The 17,167-nt window shown below is 53.3% G+C and overlaps 5 protein-coding genes across 5 annotated transcripts; 2 read left to right on the top strand and 3 right to left on the bottom strand.

The window, feature by feature from the left end:
- The first annotated feature begins 4,188 nt into the window (after positions 1-4,188).
- QC764_600700 (uncharacterized protein) lies at positions 4,189-5,321 on the top strand. The gene is made up of 2 exons (XM_062948584.1): positions 4,189-4,550; positions 4,619-5,321. Exons 1-2 carry the CDS (start codon positions 4,396-4,398, stop codon positions 4,866-4,868), a joined length of 405 nt encoding a protein of 134 aa, XP_062797679.1. The 5' UTR covers positions 4,189-4,395; the 3' UTR covers positions 4,869-5,321.
- A 500-nt stretch (positions 5,322-5,821) lies between these two features.
- QC764_600710 (uncharacterized protein) lies at positions 5,822-9,684 on the bottom strand (the record flags this gene model as incomplete). The annotated part of the gene is made up of 4 exons (XM_062948585.1): positions 8,188-9,684; positions 7,954-8,122; positions 7,076-7,923; positions 5,822-7,026 (listed from the first exon to the last, which is right to left on the bottom strand). The coding sequence occupies exons 1-4, from the start codon at positions 8,714-8,716 to the stop codon at positions 5,822-5,824; spliced, it is 2,751 nt and encodes a 916-aa protein (XP_062797678.1). The 5' UTR covers positions 8,717-9,684.
- A 1,230-nt stretch (positions 9,685-10,914) lies between these two features.
- Positions 10,915-14,010, bottom strand: QC764_600730 (uncharacterized protein; the record flags this gene model as incomplete). Its single annotated transcript, XM_062948586.1, has 1 exon — positions 10,915-14,010. The coding sequence occupies one exon, from the start codon at positions 14,008-14,010 to the stop codon at positions 10,915-10,917; it is 3,096 nt and encodes a 1,031-aa protein (XP_062797677.1).
- Positions 14,011-14,506: 496 nt separating this feature from the next.
- On the top strand, positions 14,507-15,487 carry QC764_600740 (uncharacterized protein; the record flags this gene model as incomplete). The annotated part of the gene is made up of 1 exon (XM_062948587.1): positions 14,507-15,487. One exon carries the CDS (start codon positions 14,507-14,509, stop codon positions 15,485-15,487), a length of 981 nt encoding a protein of 326 aa, XP_062797676.1.
- Positions 15,488-15,580: 93 nt separating this feature from the next.
- QC764_600750 (uncharacterized protein) lies at positions 15,581-17,132 on the bottom strand. The gene is made up of 2 exons (XM_062948588.1): positions 16,597-17,132; positions 15,581-16,535 (listed from the first exon to the last, which is right to left on the bottom strand). Exons 1-2 carry the CDS (start codon positions 16,815-16,817, stop codon positions 15,845-15,847), a joined length of 912 nt encoding a protein of 303 aa, XP_062797675.1. The 5' UTR covers positions 16,818-17,132; the 3' UTR covers positions 15,581-15,844.
- Between the last annotated feature and the right edge of the window lie 35 nt (positions 17,133-17,167).

Here is a 17,167-nt window from a genome sequence, read left to right as displayed (position 1 = left end):
ATGTCATCATGTCTTGACTGAATTGGCCTTCTTGGATATCCGAAAGAATCTTCATGGAACCAGCTGCGACATCATTCCATTCGCGCGTAACAACGCTGCAATGCACGATTACCTGTCTCTTTGGGGGAGCACCGATCCGATTGTGGCACGGGACGTTGAAATAACCAAAACTCAGCAAATACATGGACTGTTCTTTAAACTGCTTCAAAGAATCTAAGCGAATCCAGAGGTTTACAAACTCATCGGACGGTTCAATGACTGATATAAAACAGCAGTAAAAGAGGCAGAAACTATGGAAAGAACTGACGAGGAATCCGTGAAAAGGGTGGTCTTTGATACACGTTAATGAGGCCCTCACCTCTAAACTACCATCTGTTCTGGGTCAACGGATCCTCAGAGGAGCATTTCATGATGTCCTATTTCAAGATTGCGCCGCACCTTGGGCAAGGGTCTGACAACATAGGAAATCTTCAGGCTTGTCTCAAAGCGAGAGACTGGCTAGACTCTGAGGAGTCTGGAGCATGGAGAATGTTTGTGGACCAGCTTGATGAGCGGAGACTGGACTTATTCCCACAGCTGCTGCACAATGTCCTTCCAGTAAGAAAGGGGACCATCATATTTACCTCTCGTGATAGATCGTTGATAAGCTCCAAACTGCTTCTAAATGGGTTCGTTATTGATGCCAATAGGATGCAATGGCTCGATGCGCAAGAACTGATTCGAAAACTCGCGACTGCTGAGGATATCCCGGAGCTTGTCATAACAGAGGATAGCGAAGAAAGCACAATCGATATCCAGGAAGATACAAGGGAGTCTGGGAGGACCAGGCTTCGGTCAGGTGTCGATATTCTTCTAAAAGGGCTGGACTTCTTTTCCTTGGCGATCTGCCAAGCGGTGGCATACATTGGTGAAAAGTCGAAGACCATAAACCGATATCTGGAGATACTCAGGGCTCACGACGGCTTCACATTCGACAGCATGGGTCTCGTCCTTCAAAACAATCCGCTGACAAAGTCCAATTGCTTCGAAGATACTCCATACCATGGCATATCTTGGCCACCCAGGCATTTTGATGGCCTATGGTCTGGTATCACGTAAAGAGAGCCCTGGCGTTCCCTCAACCAGGTCGTATACTCTCCACCAATATACTTCACTCATTGCTACCAAATGGCTGGAAAGTGAAGATCCCGCAGCATGTCAGGAAGCATTTGACCTCGCTTTGTCTCTGGCCACAAGCTGCTTCACGGCTTATAGCACCCCCTCCTTCCTCTGCGAGCCGAGCAGCTTCGATACGTGCTCCAGACTTTTACCACATGCTTCATCGATACTCCATGAGAGAGCCTGGCTGATCGGTACCACTTCAAGTCCCATCTCCGAGTTCAAGAGATGGATTCTGGCATTTGAGTCAGCCAAACTTAGCTTTCTTCGCGGCAATCAGAAAGTTGCCGAGGAGCGCATGGCATCTTGTTACCAATACTGTCAAGACAGAGGTGGGCCCGCAGAAAGGACTGTCCAAACGCTCATTGGTCTCAGCATGATCAAATGTGACAAAGGGGAGTACGACGAAGCCTTGGTGCACTACCAGGAGGCGGAATCCGTGATCGATGACAACCCGACAAGCGAATCTTGTTCAGCGCTGAGAAGCACTGTTCTCCTCAACCAAGGCAAGGCCTACAGGGACTGCGGAGACTACGTCAAGGCCGAAAACCTCTATGCACAGGCCCTCGATAGAATCAGCAGCGCCGCTGACGGGCTACTACACAGAGAGACCAAGCTACACATATCCAGCTGCCACGCTAATGTGCTCGGCACCCAAGCGGAAAGACTCCCTGAGGCCCTCAAGATGATCGACAAGACCATCTTGGAGTGGGGTCAGTTTAACAGAGGCGCGAAGAATGACTAGCGGGTGTTGAATGTAAAGCATGGCAAGGCCCCCATACTGTCCCGGATGCCGGGCAGGTTTGACGAAGCTCTGTCATAGTTTGACAGCGTGATTGAAACAACGGCGGAGAGGCTGACCAAAGAACATCGCAAAACCCTCGCCATGAGAGTGGGCCGTGCAGCGGCGCTCAGCGATGAGGGCGGGTTGATGAATCCGAGGCGCGCGGTGGACGAGCTCCGCGAGATCCTTGACAAACAAGTCAACGTGTTGCATCGTCCGGAAACACATGTCAATGTGATTGCCACGGACCATAACCTGGCCGGGAGCAACAAGCATGATAGGGTATCAAGTGAGTCAAACTACGGCGACAACAAGGCCTGATGGGGCCATGACGAGGCCCAATGAGGTTTTGGTGCTGATTGATAAGGTGCTGGTGCTTTGGAGGGACCGTTGCGAGCGCTTACAGTCGATGATTCAAAACGATAGTGTTATTAAACCCTTGGCTTATCCTGACTACCTTAATGCTCTCAAAACTCGCGCTGACATACTCAGTCACCAAATGAACGGGGAAGGTGTATTAAAGGGATACGATGAGTTGTTAGCAGAGCTGGCAAGATGTGCTGGGGGAGGAGGCAAGGCAGGGTAACAAGTTTCCGGAGGCCCAGGCATTGATATGCAAAGCGGATATCTACATATATGATGCTGGGGATGCAAACCAAGCAAGAGGCTGTCTGGATGATGAGAGATTGGAACGGGGTAAGACGACTGAAAGCCACGCCGGAAGCCAGCTTACCAGTGAACAGTTTCAATGATTTAGAGAGGTGTCTGCGACGAAAGCCATCTACCGGAACGAATGGTTGGTGGTTACTTTCATGCCTCAGGAACCGGAAGGACAGGTCAGTATAAGGGCCGGTAATGTGGGTGCACAGAGTGGAGACTGAAAGTATCAGCACCATTTATAATTGCCATGGTATCATCCGGTGCTAACAATGTCGATTCCGTAACCGTGCTCCATCTAACGCCTCAATATTTCCCCTCCGAACAAACCCCCTCCTTCATGGTATCTCATGACAGAAGTCGTCAGTCATAGGCCAACTGAATCTGTCGCTCGCATCCATGAGTACAGCAGGGCTTTCCGAGGGAGCAGCAACAGACATAAGCGTGGTTAATCCCACATCGGCGCTATGAAAACAACACAACAATTGGCGCCAGGAAATTGTGCGTCCTTCATGGAAGGGCTAGTGTGAAGGATCGATATTTGAACAAAATGAAGGACAACTTACGTGTCCGCCATGGTGATTGTTTCGAACAGGCCTGGCAGTGGTGGTATAAACCTCATACTCCTTGTCGCGGGAGGGCTGGGTACAACAGTCACCCATATCAAATGTCTGTATCTGCGCCTTGGCGTAATAAACTAATCATCGGGAGGCTGAGGGATTTCGAGCGAGAGCCCCAGGGGCGGGTTGATTCTTGAGAACAATGCTCAAGGGCAGAAGGAAACCCTGCGAGAGTAGCAGAGTCACCTAGGTACTGTCAGAAAATGGGTGCAGTGAATGTTTTGGGGAGACTGAAATTCCAGCTGCCGAATGTGAACGAGCAGTCTTATATGAACTCTTCCAGCTGTCTAGCAATGTGATTGGGGTTTTTCATGAAGCGCTTAGACGCCAGAAACACGAGGGAATCACACCAACACCCCGAGACAAGCAGAAAGCCTCAATGACGGGACACACTCTGGGGACTCAGACAGGAGAAGGGTCGCACGTACTGCGAACTTTAAGGAACACCTTCAGTCCATTGGTTTCATGCATGCGTTACAATTTCCGGCTGACCGACTTTTCCTATGTTATTTTCCATTGTACCTGCAGCCTGATCATCTGCAAGCAAAACGAGGCTCTGAACCAAAGGCCAAGGACCTAAACTCGCGTATAACTACTTTGTCTTGTCCTTAGTGACCGAGATATTGACCACTTAGAGAATAGCCTGATTCTCCTCTAATCAAATACGGTCAAGTCAACGCTGGTTCGAAGCAAAGCGGTAGCTGTTTGCTCAACCTTGGTGTGGTGCAAAGATGTCAGTAAACGTCGACAAAATCAAGCGAACAAGAAGCACGCCGTGCCGTTTTACGAAGATGAATAAGGAAGGATATGGTGGACTCGATCTGTTCCTTCTTCTTCATAGCATTCTGCTTCTGTCGTTTTCATCCAGGAAAGGAAGTCCGCTTACACAACCTATTGACGGCGATCAGGGTTAGGGTCATCACTCCTCTTGAGCCCCCACTCTACCCCACCAAAACCAATTAAACACCCAACCTGTCAAACGCGTCTTCCCGCCCGTCAACGCGTCTGTCAAAGATAACCTTGATTAATTCTCCTATCCACCGTGACATCATCCCTTTTCCTTTCCACAGGCCGCTAGTAGCCCATCTATTCATCTTGTTTTTTCGTTTTGTTTCCGCGTCATCCCTACAAACAAAACGCCACACCTTCAGACCCGAGAAACCAGAGACCACAGCAATGTCAACCCAACAAACCCACCCCACAGTCCCCCTCTACCACCCACCAGCGCCCTCGCCCTTCTCCCTCCCCGACCCAGACTCGGTAGCAGGGTACAAACTCATCGAACTCCCACCCGACCTCGTAGCGCTACTAGAGGGGGAGAACCCACCTGTGTAAGCCTCCCTCCCCCTCTCCTCCCCCGCCTCATTCCCCCATGCTAACCTCCCCCCTCTCTGTCCAGACTAACAATCTCTCCCTCCCCAACCTCGGCCCTCCTCTCCGTCCCCTCCACCTCAAAATCCTACTCCCTCCGCCAAAAAAACACCTCCAACGCCCTCATCATCCTCGAACCAACAGACACCAGCGGTCTAAAAGCCATAGCCACGCTCCACGAAACCGTCGAGCTCGTCCCCGTACCCACCACCGCTGCCGCCCCCGAGGTCAAAAAGAGGGGAAAGTGGCACGAAAAGTTTGCGAGTGGGAGGAAATAGATAGATAGATGGGTGTCACATGTCGCAACAAAGAAAAAAAAAGCATTTAAAAAATAAAATCAATGATTTGTTGTTCTGTCGAGAGTCTTATGCTATGTTATCTCATGTTGCTATTTGTTGTGAGGGTTGTGAAGTGTCTAGCAGTAGGAAAGCCCAAGACAAGGTACTGTCTGTTGTTGGGCAAACCCAGACATGACAGAGAAGCAATATAACTCGGTCCTTCCTGCTCTCCCCATCCGCCGATACCACCACCCCACCCACACACACAAAGCAACCCCCAAGCCAAATCCCAAATCCGACAAAAACTCCCAGGCCAGATTACCTCCCTAAAGAAGCCAACCGCTGGAAGAGAAGCAAAATAAATACAAAGAACCAACCAGCCCAACCGATCACAAATCCCCAACCCGCCCAAATAGAGTCCTGTTGCCCATATCATACTCGAATCAAGATAGCCCCGCCCCCACCCCTCCGCTTCTCTTGCTTGTCGAGCAAAGGACTTGGGATAAAAAACAATAAATTCCAACGCATTAAATACCCCCTTTTCCTTAGCATAATCACAATATCCATGCAATGCTCTCTCCCTTCCTCGTGTAGGTACTTCTTCTCTTCCTCGAAAGAAAAATCCCATATCGACCAACCAGCAAAAAATATGCAACGATCAAGAAAATTAAAAAACACAGCGCTGAACCCGTCCCAAACCCCCGAGACTCCCCAAATCCGACAAAACCCAGCCCAAACACACGCCAAATGGATGACCAAGGCTGTCGAATGATAAACAGAAATGGTGGATGAGCCAAGCCAGGTGCAAAACGCCACTGAGAGGTGAATCCGAAGGGAAGGCGAGGCGAAGAAAGTTGATCCGTAGCCTGACAAAAGAAAAAGAAGGCTCAGGCTCCAAACAGCCCCAAGGAGGCGTCATGGTATCGTCTCAAGAATACGACTGTCCCTGGTCTTCAGCGGACAGGTGGAGGCCCATGACCCCATCGGGGACTGTACAATTCTGCTCGGTAACCATTCCCATTCACCCGCGGGGCTGGTGGGGACGCGGTCAGGTTGATTACGTCGTTCGCCAGAGGTCTTGGCCCATCCCCATGCTGCTGAGCTGGTCCACCATCATTAACATTATTGTTGTTCGCCGCGTTGGCGACTCTGTGCGGGGGCAGGTTTGGAGCTGCAACAGCCTGTTGAGGGTTGCCAACCGCGGCAGCTGGGTGATGGGCGTTTGGTTCATGATACGCATGATTCCCAATATTGAACAGCTGTCCAGCCGCTCCAGCCGGCGCAAATAAATGCTCGGGGTTCATCAGGACAGGCCCGGGAGCAGGTCTTGGAACGGCAGGAAAAGCAACCCCTTGTGGAAAGCGGTGCATGTGATCCGCTATATGCTGTTGTAGTTGGAATTCTTGCCGTTGCATATTTTGGATCGCTTCTTGTTGGACGTTTCGTGCATGGTTGAGCTGGGCAGCCGCCTGCTCGCGTTGTATCCGGAAGTTGTTCCGGGCCTGCTCCATCTGTATTTGCTGCGCTTGTATTTGTGCGCGCAGCAGCGCCTGCTGTTGTTGCATTCGGGCTTCCCGGTTGGGATCCGGCGGGAGTATTACTGCCATCTGCACATTTCGGTGAGCCTCAACAGGCAGAGGCTCTATCCCAATCTCCAGGTCCAACCCAATCAGTCCCTGCATCCGTCTTTGCAACTCGTTCGCCTGGTCGGGGCGGAGAGCCATTGGTGCGGCAGGAACTGGTGCATTGGGCTGGTTCGGCGGAACGGCAATTGCTGGCATTCGTGGGGGAACATATACGGGTAGGTTCCGGGGCCCAAAGACGCCGCCTCTTTGAGGGATCTGGGCAGCTGCGCGTTTGGCCTCGTCTTGCTTGACTTTGTCGGAGAATTTGATCTCGAGGAGGGAGGAATCGACTTCAGGGTTCGCCTCCGCCACCTTCTTGCGAGCTACTTCTTCGGCCTCGCGAACTTCTCGTGCGTGGCGTTCCTCGGTTTCGTCAAAAAGACGGCAGTTCCCGGGCTTCCCACCGCGGGCGGGCTCGTCGAAATGGCTGTAATCACACGACTTGGAACAGACGTAACATTGTATGTTGCCACAGCCCTTCCTCGTGCATGTCATCTTGTTGCAGCCGTTCTCTTTGATGAAGGGTGTTTTGCCTAGTCAGAGTTAGCTCCATGTCCCCAAGTGGAGGCAGATGGTCCTTACATTTGTTACAGGTCCGGATCATGGCGGCAGACATTGCTTCCTCGATCTCACGGCGAGCAGAATGTCCACTTTCCCGCGCAACTTCTTGGCAAGTCTTGGGCGTGTGCGTCTCCAGCCGACAAAGCCTGCAGGATACACGGCCGCACTCCTCGCTGATGCATCTGAACTCTTTATCCACCTCGACGGGCGGGTACTCGGCCGCATATGGGCAAAAGGGGCATGTCTCGAGTGATTCTATTCCAGCCAGGCGAAGGACAGCCTCTTGCTCGATGCGATCAAGAGCCACAGTCAGCTTTCCGTCGAGAAACAAATCCTTCTGGCTCTTGCTGAAGGTGCCCTCGCAGCCGTCTGTTGACATGCAGTCTAGCTGATACTTGGAGATGCCAACCTGCGTCTCCGCCATGCGCTTCGCACATTCGCGGCAGAAGAAATGGATGGTCTCCGCGTTGCAGTGCACCATTCGATTCTGTGGGAAATCCCCAAAGCAACATCCACACTCCAAAATGGTACCGTCAGCTTCTGCTTGCGCATAATTGGCCGCCTCGGCGTCTTCTTCCGCCTTCTTCGCCCTTGCCTTGGCAGCTCTGATGTCGCAAACTTGACGGGCAACCACGAAGTCTTCCACAGCCCCTTTCTCTCCCTCGTCGGCGCTCTCAGAGAACATCTTGACCGTGTCGCCGAGCGTCATTTTGGGCCTGGTTGTCGACTTTTTCCGCCAAGCCGAGGTTTCTTGAGCAAGCTCGGTCCATAGAGCAAGATATGCTGGGTAAATGCGATGGTCGTGCAGTTTGAACTGTTGCTCTATATTCTTGACCTTGAAGTCTGGAAACTCGGCCACAAGGAGAGATCTGCTATGCGGGTGTCAGAAATCTACATACTTGGTGATGAAAGGGGACAATGTTGGGTGGAAGAACAAAAAGCCCAACGTCATCTTGATGCTCCAAGCCGCAACAAGGAGCGCCACAAAGATGAATGAACGGGCCTTTGGTGATAGTACCGACGCCGACGCCTCAAGAGAGGCAATCGCCCGTTCATCATCCTTCAGTCCTCCTCCCGTGTTACCAGCAGTCTGTCTCCCCCTGTCCACAACGTGTTGGGGATACATCACTCACCCTGCTCCCTTGTACTTTTCATGTACTCCGTCGTCTTGCCTTGAAATCTTGGCTCGGCCTCCATTTTCTTGCTGAGCACTTCTTCGCCGTCCTCACCGGTATCCTCCCACTTGCGCTTTAGGGACTTGACACGCTTGGGATATTTCTTGCCGCTTTCTTGCTGATCAAGAATGTGGCCGACGATGCCCTGGGCTGTCCACTTTTGACTTTCGACGGTCTTGCGCAGATAGTCGGGACATATGTCGGGGAAGAAATTGAGTGCGGCTTCCATGCACGCTTCTGTGCTCAACTCTGGATCCACGTTGCCCTGGGACCTACGCACTGGGGGCATTTCCCGGACGGCGTTGTTGTCGTTTTCTGGCCTGTTGATGTTGTCAGAGGGTTGGGTTTGCTCGTTGTTTTGCTCGTTCAGGTTTCGGCGGTGGGAGTGGCTTCGCAGAGACTTCCGCAAACGATGAAGCCGGTCCCTTTTCAGCGGTGGCTCCCGTGCATCGGGACTTGATTCCTGTTTGGAGTGGGCGCTGCCCATGGTACGGTGAAAACACCCCGATGCTGCCGGCGAGGGCTGAGTGTGTGGAGATGAGTGAAGGTGAAAGACATGCCCTTGTCGGAATGCATGTGCAGGCAAACAGTCGAGGCAGCCCAGCAGCAGGTTCAAGATTGTGCTCGAAAGAACGAACTCAAAAGTCCACAGTGGCTTGAGTTCCGGACGGACGTTTGCTGCTCCCCCCACTACGAGAGCAGTTTGTCGTTTGCCGTGGGACTACCACATGTGATTCTGCCGCTCTCACTCACTGGAAAGGAAAAAAAGGAGTGACTTACGGATTGTTACGGCCAAAATGACGTCCAAACAACAGCTCGAGGTCGAGGTTTGCAAACTCGTCGTCCTCTAAAGCGGCGAATGGGAAGTGGTCGGGTAGATGCTGGGCTGGTGGTAGAGCTGGCTGCTGTCCGAGAAGCTGGTCGAGGTATGCGTCGTGGTCCATGTTGAGAATTAGGTTGGGAGGGAGATGCGGTCCTGGTCCAGGTCATGCTCTTGCAGCGCCGGCGGTGGTGTAAGTTACAGGACAGGTACGTAAGATATAAAGTAAAACCAGGGAAAGTGCCCCGCAGTCCCAGGTTTGAGCAGTGCAGTCAGTTAGAGCTTGGTATATTACGGGGACAGTGGGTGGAAGGGGTTGTGAATGGCGGCGACTCGTATACCGCGGAGTAGTGGCAGGCACGAGCTTCAGATGAGGCTGGCTGGCTGACTGACTGACTGAGCACTGAGCGACTGACCGCGCGCGACGAAACCGGAACACCTTCCAATTAAGCAAAAAAAGTCCAAATGGCCCAAACCACCCCGACCGGCTTCCAGAGCAGGTGGGCGCAAAATTCAAATCCTTGCTCAGGGTCCTCCGGGAAAGAGCGGCGACGTGGCCGACATGACAAAAACCTGGAGGTGATTGAGCAAGGAAGAGTCAGGGTTCAATTATTCCAAGTGTGGGAGGAGAAGTTGAGTCGGGTCTCTTGAGCCAGGTGGTGTTGCTCCAGCCTCGACCGAGCAGGCAATGAGCCGCCCTGTTGCACGGGCCATACCCCGGCCGACAGACAGCTTCACATTCCAGGGGGGTAAATTACAGGGCCATTACCTGTTCCCCACAACAAACACGCGATGTCTGCTCGTAATCCCACGTATTTTTTGCAGAGTGACAAAGCCTCCCATTCGCTCACGCCAGAGCGGCTTGTCGGTGGGCATCGTGTGGCACCTGATGTCAAACAGAACCAGGAAAGCAAACCACCATCTCTTGCACATGCTCGGAAATTCGTGATATTGGACTTATCATCCGGACACCGAGACTCCGCCTGCAGCCTGATAGCGCCTTAGCACTTGAAACTCCCCGAACCCGGCGCTCTGGACCGACCCACCAAGAACCCCGGCAGTTACAGGGGACCCCACGGAGCGATCATTCCGGTAGAAGGATATTGTCTTTCACCCTTGTAGTCCAGTGCTGGCTAGACATTCAACTCGAACATTGCGTCGCTCTCGGTATTCTCCCATCTCAACTTTTAGCCTCATCATCCAGCGTGGCACCGACATTCCCTTGACATCGGGCGTGAGCACTCTGCCGTCAGCCGCGGACATTCCATCGGTTGTCCCCACAGAAAACCACATGGACAAGCTCCAGAGGGTGAGGAAACGTCACACAGGACCTATGCAAAAGCCGGAAGCCTTTAATGTCCAGGTGCGTGTTCTGCCTACCCTCAACTCTGACTCCACGTTTCTTTCCACATAAAAGGAACAGGCACCACAAACATGTCCTTATTTTCAGGCTTACAGAAGTGTCATGTCTCGGGAGCAAAAAAACACACAACCGGCATCGATCGATCACTCTCCCGTCCTCGGCGTTATCTCTCGTATACCGCATCTGATATGTCACTTTCTGTAATATTTCCAACCTTTCAATACTTCGACCGGCACACCACCCCAAGACCCCTCTCAGCTCACCCATCGCCCACCACACCTTTCCCCATCCAGTACACCTCCATCTTGCATTAGCCCTGCATGAACCACCAAAATGTGAACGTGATGGCAGGTTTTTATGCATCGATTCGGCGCTGACAAGGAACAATTCGAGCCAGTCAATGACATATATTTTACTTTCCCCGCAGTACCCCGGTTTCTGCGGGTTGGACAATTGCATTATCGAATTATCTACCTAGCCGGACATGTATCTCTCACTGCAACTAATCCTCCCCAGAATCAAAAACCTCGTATCCCTCCTCGATTTCCTCCTCCTCGGAGCTCGTTGACGCAACGTTTCGCCTCCTCCTTCCTCGCTTTCCACCAGCCGCCGCGGCTTTGGGCTTGACCGGCGCCTTCCGCCTTGCGCTCCTCCTCGGTGGCGCCTTGGTTTCTTCGATTTCTGGCGTAGGCGATGGCGACAGTGACGCTGGCTTCGGACTCACCGCCTCACTCAACACACCGCTCATATCACCATGATCAATTTCGAGCACATCCTCCCCGTCATCGTCGTCGTCATCGGAGTGGACGGTAGGGAAGTACCCTGAAGTTGTGCGCCCATGTTGCTCGTCCTCCTCCTGGCCCTCGGCAAAAAAGCCCCCGCCGCCCAAGTCGTCCGCCTCATGTCCCTCCGGCAGGAACCCCCCCGCCATCTGATCCTCCTCCGCCTCAAACCCTCCCGCCCCCTCTCCCGCCATATGCACGTCACCACCGATTTGTCCCGCACCCCCTTCCTGCTCCCCCTCCTTGACATTCCCATACTGCCCCTCCAACCGTTCCACAATCCTCAACCCCATCAACATCCTCCTCCACATCCCCAGCGCCCTCTTCCTCCTCTTCTCATCCTCCTTCCTCCTCCTCTCCGCCTCATCCCTCTCCAGCTCCTCCACCATTTTCTCATAAAACTCCTCCGCTACAACAACCCCCTGAATAACCGGCACAGCCATCCGATGTCCAAACTCAAAATCCACCACCGCCTCCGCATAATCTATCCCCAATCTCCTTGCAACCCTCCCCGCCCCCCGTAAAGGAACATGAACCGCACCCTCGGGGCACATGGTTGGGACAAACAAATCAATATTCCCATACTCATTCTTTGGTATCTTTCCATCTTGAATTGGCGGCGGTATGATCCAGTCTGTCTGCGCGTGACTATACAACCCCTGCAAAACCTTTGCTCCCGTAGCCAACTCCGCCTCTGCAATCTCCCTTCTCCGATTTGTAGTCGCTGCTCGATAGGGCACCTTTTTCAGGGGGGCCTCCCCTTGTTTAGGGGCACGTCCCTGTTTATGCCATGTTTCTGCGCTCTTGACTTGGACGATGTCTCTACGGCTGTAGACCGCCTCGCCTTGTGCACCCGGTTTCTTGTTCTTGTTTTGAACAAACATCTTGACCGGTTTCGCGGTCGGTAGGAGCGCTTCTTCTCTCTTGAGGTGGCGTTCCAACACAAACTCTTTGGATTGCTTGTAGTACTGCAGTGTCTCCTCTCCTTCTTTGACCACCTTGTCCACCCGCTCGGCGGGTTTGAGATCGGTCTCGTTTTCGAGGGTGTCTGCTTCTGTCAATGGGTGGGAGGGGTCACGGCCGCGAATGTAGGAGCTCATCACCCTCTTGAACCAGTCATACTCCTCGTATCGTTTCACTTTCCCGTTCTTGTCGTACACGGGAATTTTTTCGGGGGGTAGCCGGTTGCCTTTGGTTCGTCCTGGGAGTTGTTGCCCTTTGAGGTAGCGGATGGTTACGTCTTTGGCTGTGCCGTCGGGGGAGTGGGCGATGATGTATGCCATTACCTGGCGGGCGCGATCGGCTTTGGAGCCGCGGGGTTCAAAGTGAGACAGAAGGTCGGGGTTGGTGGCTAGGAGGGGTTTGAGGGGGTCGAGGGGGAGGTATTTGTGGGTGGCGGGGGAGAGAGCTTCGAGCCAGTAGTGGGGGTATTCTAAGTCTTGATCGTACACCTTTTTAGGGGTCTTGGTTGGGGAGGTTGGAGGTGGGGAAGGGGAAGGAGGAATTATCAGGTCGTTGGAGGAGTCGGAGAGGGATTCGAGATCGGAGGAGGGTTCGGGGGGTAGTTTTTGGGAATGCCGGGTTGATCGGACTGTTTTGGGGGGTAGTTTGGCAGGTGTTTTCTTTGCTTTGGGTGGTGGTAGTTTGGTGACTGGCACGGGAGGTTTTTCAGGATTGCTTTCCGATAGGTAATGCTCTTCCTCTTCAGGGTCGGCTTCCTCGAGTTTGTTCCACCCGAATCCCAAGGGTTGTAGACTGGCCACCAATCTAGCTTCGATTCCCAATCCTCGTAGTAGAGCGGTGAATAACTGGGCACCAACATCGCGGCTGCCTGCACACGACTGTGCGCGCTTTCTGAAGCCTTCCAAACCATCAATCTTCTCCCCGAAGCGGTCTTGATCGTCACCGTTCGTTTGCTTGAATGCCTTGGTGATTCTGTCGAGTCGTTCTAGGGACATGTACCCCTGCTTGCGCAGCCCTGGTGCCGTGATCTTGAACCGTTGTTTCCACCATGATGTGAGGACCTTCATCAGTCTGAATAATGGATCTCCATGCGACATATCGACAGCTCCTTTTTCAAGATGCTTAGCTGCCGCTCCCCATTCCCTCCCCTTCTCTATCGCTTTCCCCTCGCCTTTCCCCTTCCCAGCTGTCTTCCCCTTTGGTGGCGGCTCCTCCCCCTGAACCTCCAACCCACTGCTCCTCCTCCACCTATCCACCTCCTCCCACAGCCTAGGCGGTAAATGCGATATCATGATCGCCATCACCTCCTCGTCACTACACCACGCATTCCTCAGCGCATTGTGCCATAGTAACAACTGGACATGGACACCATGTGCAGCTATCCTGATCTTTCTTTCAAGCTTCGAGGGCCCCTTCTTCCCCATCGCGGCAGCGAGATTGATTCTGGTATCCCGTACCAACGTCAGATCGAGGTCCTGACTGGGGATAGCAACATCGGGAGCTGGCGCAGTAGGCGTGGGGACATCTTCGAATTCGATATCTTCATCTTCTGTAGAGGAGGGTTGGGAGAGTTTTCGACGTTTTGTGCCAAGACCATCCAGCGGGACGTCCTCGAAATCGGCGTCGGAGAGGGACGTCAAGGAGCTGGTGTCGTCATCGCTAGCTTCAATTTCGAGGAGGGAGGTCTTAGTTGAGGAACGGGGGGTGGAGCCGGCGTCGAGGTCGTCGAAGAGGGTTGGTTTACGGGGGGGGGCGATGGCTTTCTTCTTTGAAGTTGTTGAAGACTGCCGCTTTTTGGGTGGTGGTTCAGGGGAGGGAGAGCGGAGTCGTTTGAGGGGGATGTGTGGTGGCATTTCTTGTGGTTGACAGTACCGAATTGGCGACCATGTTGGAGTTTTTCAAGCACTAGAAGGTGGATGTTAACATTTGAAGTTGAAAGAGGGTTGTCGATCGGGGCCAGCCTTGTCAATCAGTCACAATCGCATTCAGAGAACGATGACGCGCATTCCAATGTGGGAAGACGCGACTGACCCTAACCCTTAGCAGCTGAGAGCAAGGCTCGGCAGGGCGCCGAGCTAAAATGATCGGCAGCCGGCCCCGGTCCGTAATCTCCACCTTTTCCCCCGGCGGGTTTCCAGATCGTTCCAGGCTGCCGGGCAGGCAAACACCGCCTTACGCCGCCTCGCCCGCCTCATCTCTCAGCCTTCCATCTTTCTATCAACCGTCTGTCTCTTGGTCAGCGACCCCTATCGCCGTGTCGGAGTACCGACCCTTATAATTATCAACCGCGTTTTCCATATAAAACCCCCCTATCTACCCTCGACCGCAACACCCCAAGCTTCACCCACCATGTCCTCCCCAAACAACCCAAACGAAACAACCTACATCTCCATGTCCCCCGCCGCCCTCGCAGCCCGCGGCACTGACGCCTCCCTCGTCGGCGCCCACTGCCAATACCCCCCCTGCAACCAACTCGACTTCCTCCCCTTCAAATGCCAATCCTGCTCCCAAACCTACTGCTCCGACCACCGCACCGAAGACGGCCACGACTGTTCCCAAAAAGGCGCCTGGGCCACCAGGCGACGCCTAGCCGAACAATCCAAAGCCTCCCTCGGCGGCCACAAACCCGTTCGCGACCGCGATGTCCTATACGCGAAACCCTGCGCAGAAGGGACATGCAAAACAACCATCGGGACAAGTCTCGTTCCCGGTGTTCACTGCAACGCCTGCCGAAGGGACTACTGCCTTAAACACCGCCTAGAAGAAGACCACGACTGCAAATCCAAACCCCCCATCGGTGCGAGAGCGAGTGCCCTAGCAGCTCAACAAGCGGCGATAACAACCAAGGCGACGTCTGCGTTGGAACGATTGAAGTTGTGGGGCGCTTCCAAAAAAGAACAATACAAAGACTCCCGCGCCGCAAAGGCGGCCGGACCATCTGGGCTCAACGCAAAGGGACAGACGAAACTCGTGGCGGTAAACACCCTCAAGAAGACCGCAAAGGGGGACGCAAAGATCCCGCCAGAGAAGAGGGTCTATCTCTATGTCGAGGCGGAGAACGAGACTGCCAAGGCCAAGATTCCAAAGGGGGAGTTCTTCTTCAGTCAGGACTGGGTCGTGGGGCGGATGCTCGACTCGGCGGCGGCGAGTCTGCAGGTGCAGAATATCAATAACAGGTCCGATAAGGAGGAGGATAAGCTGAGGGTGTTCCATGTGGAAGGGGGGAGGATACTGGATTTTGGGGAGAAGTTGGGGACCGCGTTGGTCAGTGGGAATACGGTTGTTTTGTTGAGAGGGGTGGGGGCGCCCGAGGATTTGATAAAGGTCTGAGGGTCTACCATTGTTGGAATTAGGTTCTTTTTGTTATAAAGCGCATGGCATAGCGTTGTTTTCTGAGACATGTTTGAAGTTGTTCCATAGCATGGTGCCCAGTTGATATACCACTGTTTGTTGTCATTTCTCTTTATGTTAACCAGGCTTCCTGGGCGTCTCATTTCGTTGCCAAGTAGTGGGTGGTGAGAAACGCTATCAAAAAATAACCACCCATATCGGTAAATTCCAACCCAGTCCGATCTGCCCACCATCCTCTCGTATCCCCACCGAGTGGAGATTCCAATATGTACAAACACAAAAAGAGTAGACAGGTATCACACCAAATATCACCACACTCCCTTTTCTTTTCCTTCATTACTCCCTCTTCTCCTTCCCACTCGGCAGCGGCTTCTCACTCAACTGCCTCTCCCTCCCAATCAACGGCGCATCCCCCACCATCTTCTCCCCCCCATAAGCCTCAAACCCCTTGTGGAACACCCACTCAACCGCATTCTCAACCGGCTTATCAAAGATCCTCGGCAAGAACGGCACCACAGCCAAACCCAACCCAATCGGACCCCACGTCCTGACAGTCTTATTCTTGACATCCTTCATCGCCCGGCCAGAATACCTCACCACGGAGTGGATCGTAAACGCCGGCAACCCCATACTCGCCAAGCTCTGGAAGATACCCCGTTGCAGCATGACAGTTCTGTAGTCCTCCAACGGCGGGACAACACCTGGCGTGAGCTTCGCTGGCGAGGTGCCATCATGCGTCGCCTCGACACCAAGTAATTTCTTCTGGTGAGAGGACAGCTCGATGGCGGGGTTGAGGATGCGTTGGTTGTGCCAGTAGGCTTTGTAGCCCTCGTAGGAGACGTCTCCAAGGATATATGCCCAGGAGATGCCGTATGCTGCGCGGACCCAGTTGGGATGGGCGACGGGGCGGAAGGACTCGCCTATGTCGGAGGTGTAGGCTACGTAGCGGTGGGCGGAGAGGAGGATGGTGCGGAAGCGGGAGGCGTAGGCTGCGTAGCGGACGTTGGAGTCGGTTGATGGGGGGACACTGAGGGTAGAGGAGTTAGTTAAGCGGGTGGGTACGGGAAGAGACTAAAAGGGGGACATACTATCCCTCGTAAAGCTCGTCAAAGAAGTTTTCATCTTTGTCGGCCTTGTCGACGATTTTTTGGAGCTCAGCGGGGAGTTTCTTCGGCTCGGGGAGCTTAGTGCTAGGGTCAAGGTCTTTGGTTGTGTTGGCGACTTTCTTTACGGTTTCAGCGGTAGCATTGTGGACGGTTTGTTGGTCAGGTTTGGAGGGGGTGGATGAGGAGCTGAAGGGCCAAACCATTGCGGTGTTTTGTTTTGTCTGGTTGTTGGAGGTGATGATGGTTAAGGAAGAATTTCTTAGAGAAAGGGAGCAAGCTAGAACTTGCGACAAGTGGGATGGAGGGGTTGCACCGGTTTTAAACCTTGCGCAAGATATGGATCACAAGCAAGGGAGAGAGAAAAACAAGTGGCTGAAAGTAGCTGAATCAAGCAGAGTGGATGCGACTGTGAATATCACCGAGATTGCACAGCTGAAAAAGCGTGGAGTTGAGTTGTTCAGAATGGAGCTTCCGGTCTTTCTCGTCATCGGCACGACAGCTTCAAGCATGTGCCTGCGTACAGATTTTGGTGACGTATGTCTCGGTCCACCGG

This window comes from Podospora pseudoanserina, chromosome 6 (assembly GCF_035222485.1).
Source record: "Podospora pseudoanserina strain CBS 124.78 chromosome 6, whole genome shotgun sequence".
Taxonomy (NCBI): Eukaryota; Fungi; Ascomycota; class Sordariomycetes; order Sordariales; family Podosporaceae; genus Podospora; species Podospora pseudoanserina.
The sequence above is the reverse complement of the archived record's forward strand: the minus strand, read 5'-3'. Positions and strand labels throughout refer to the sequence as shown.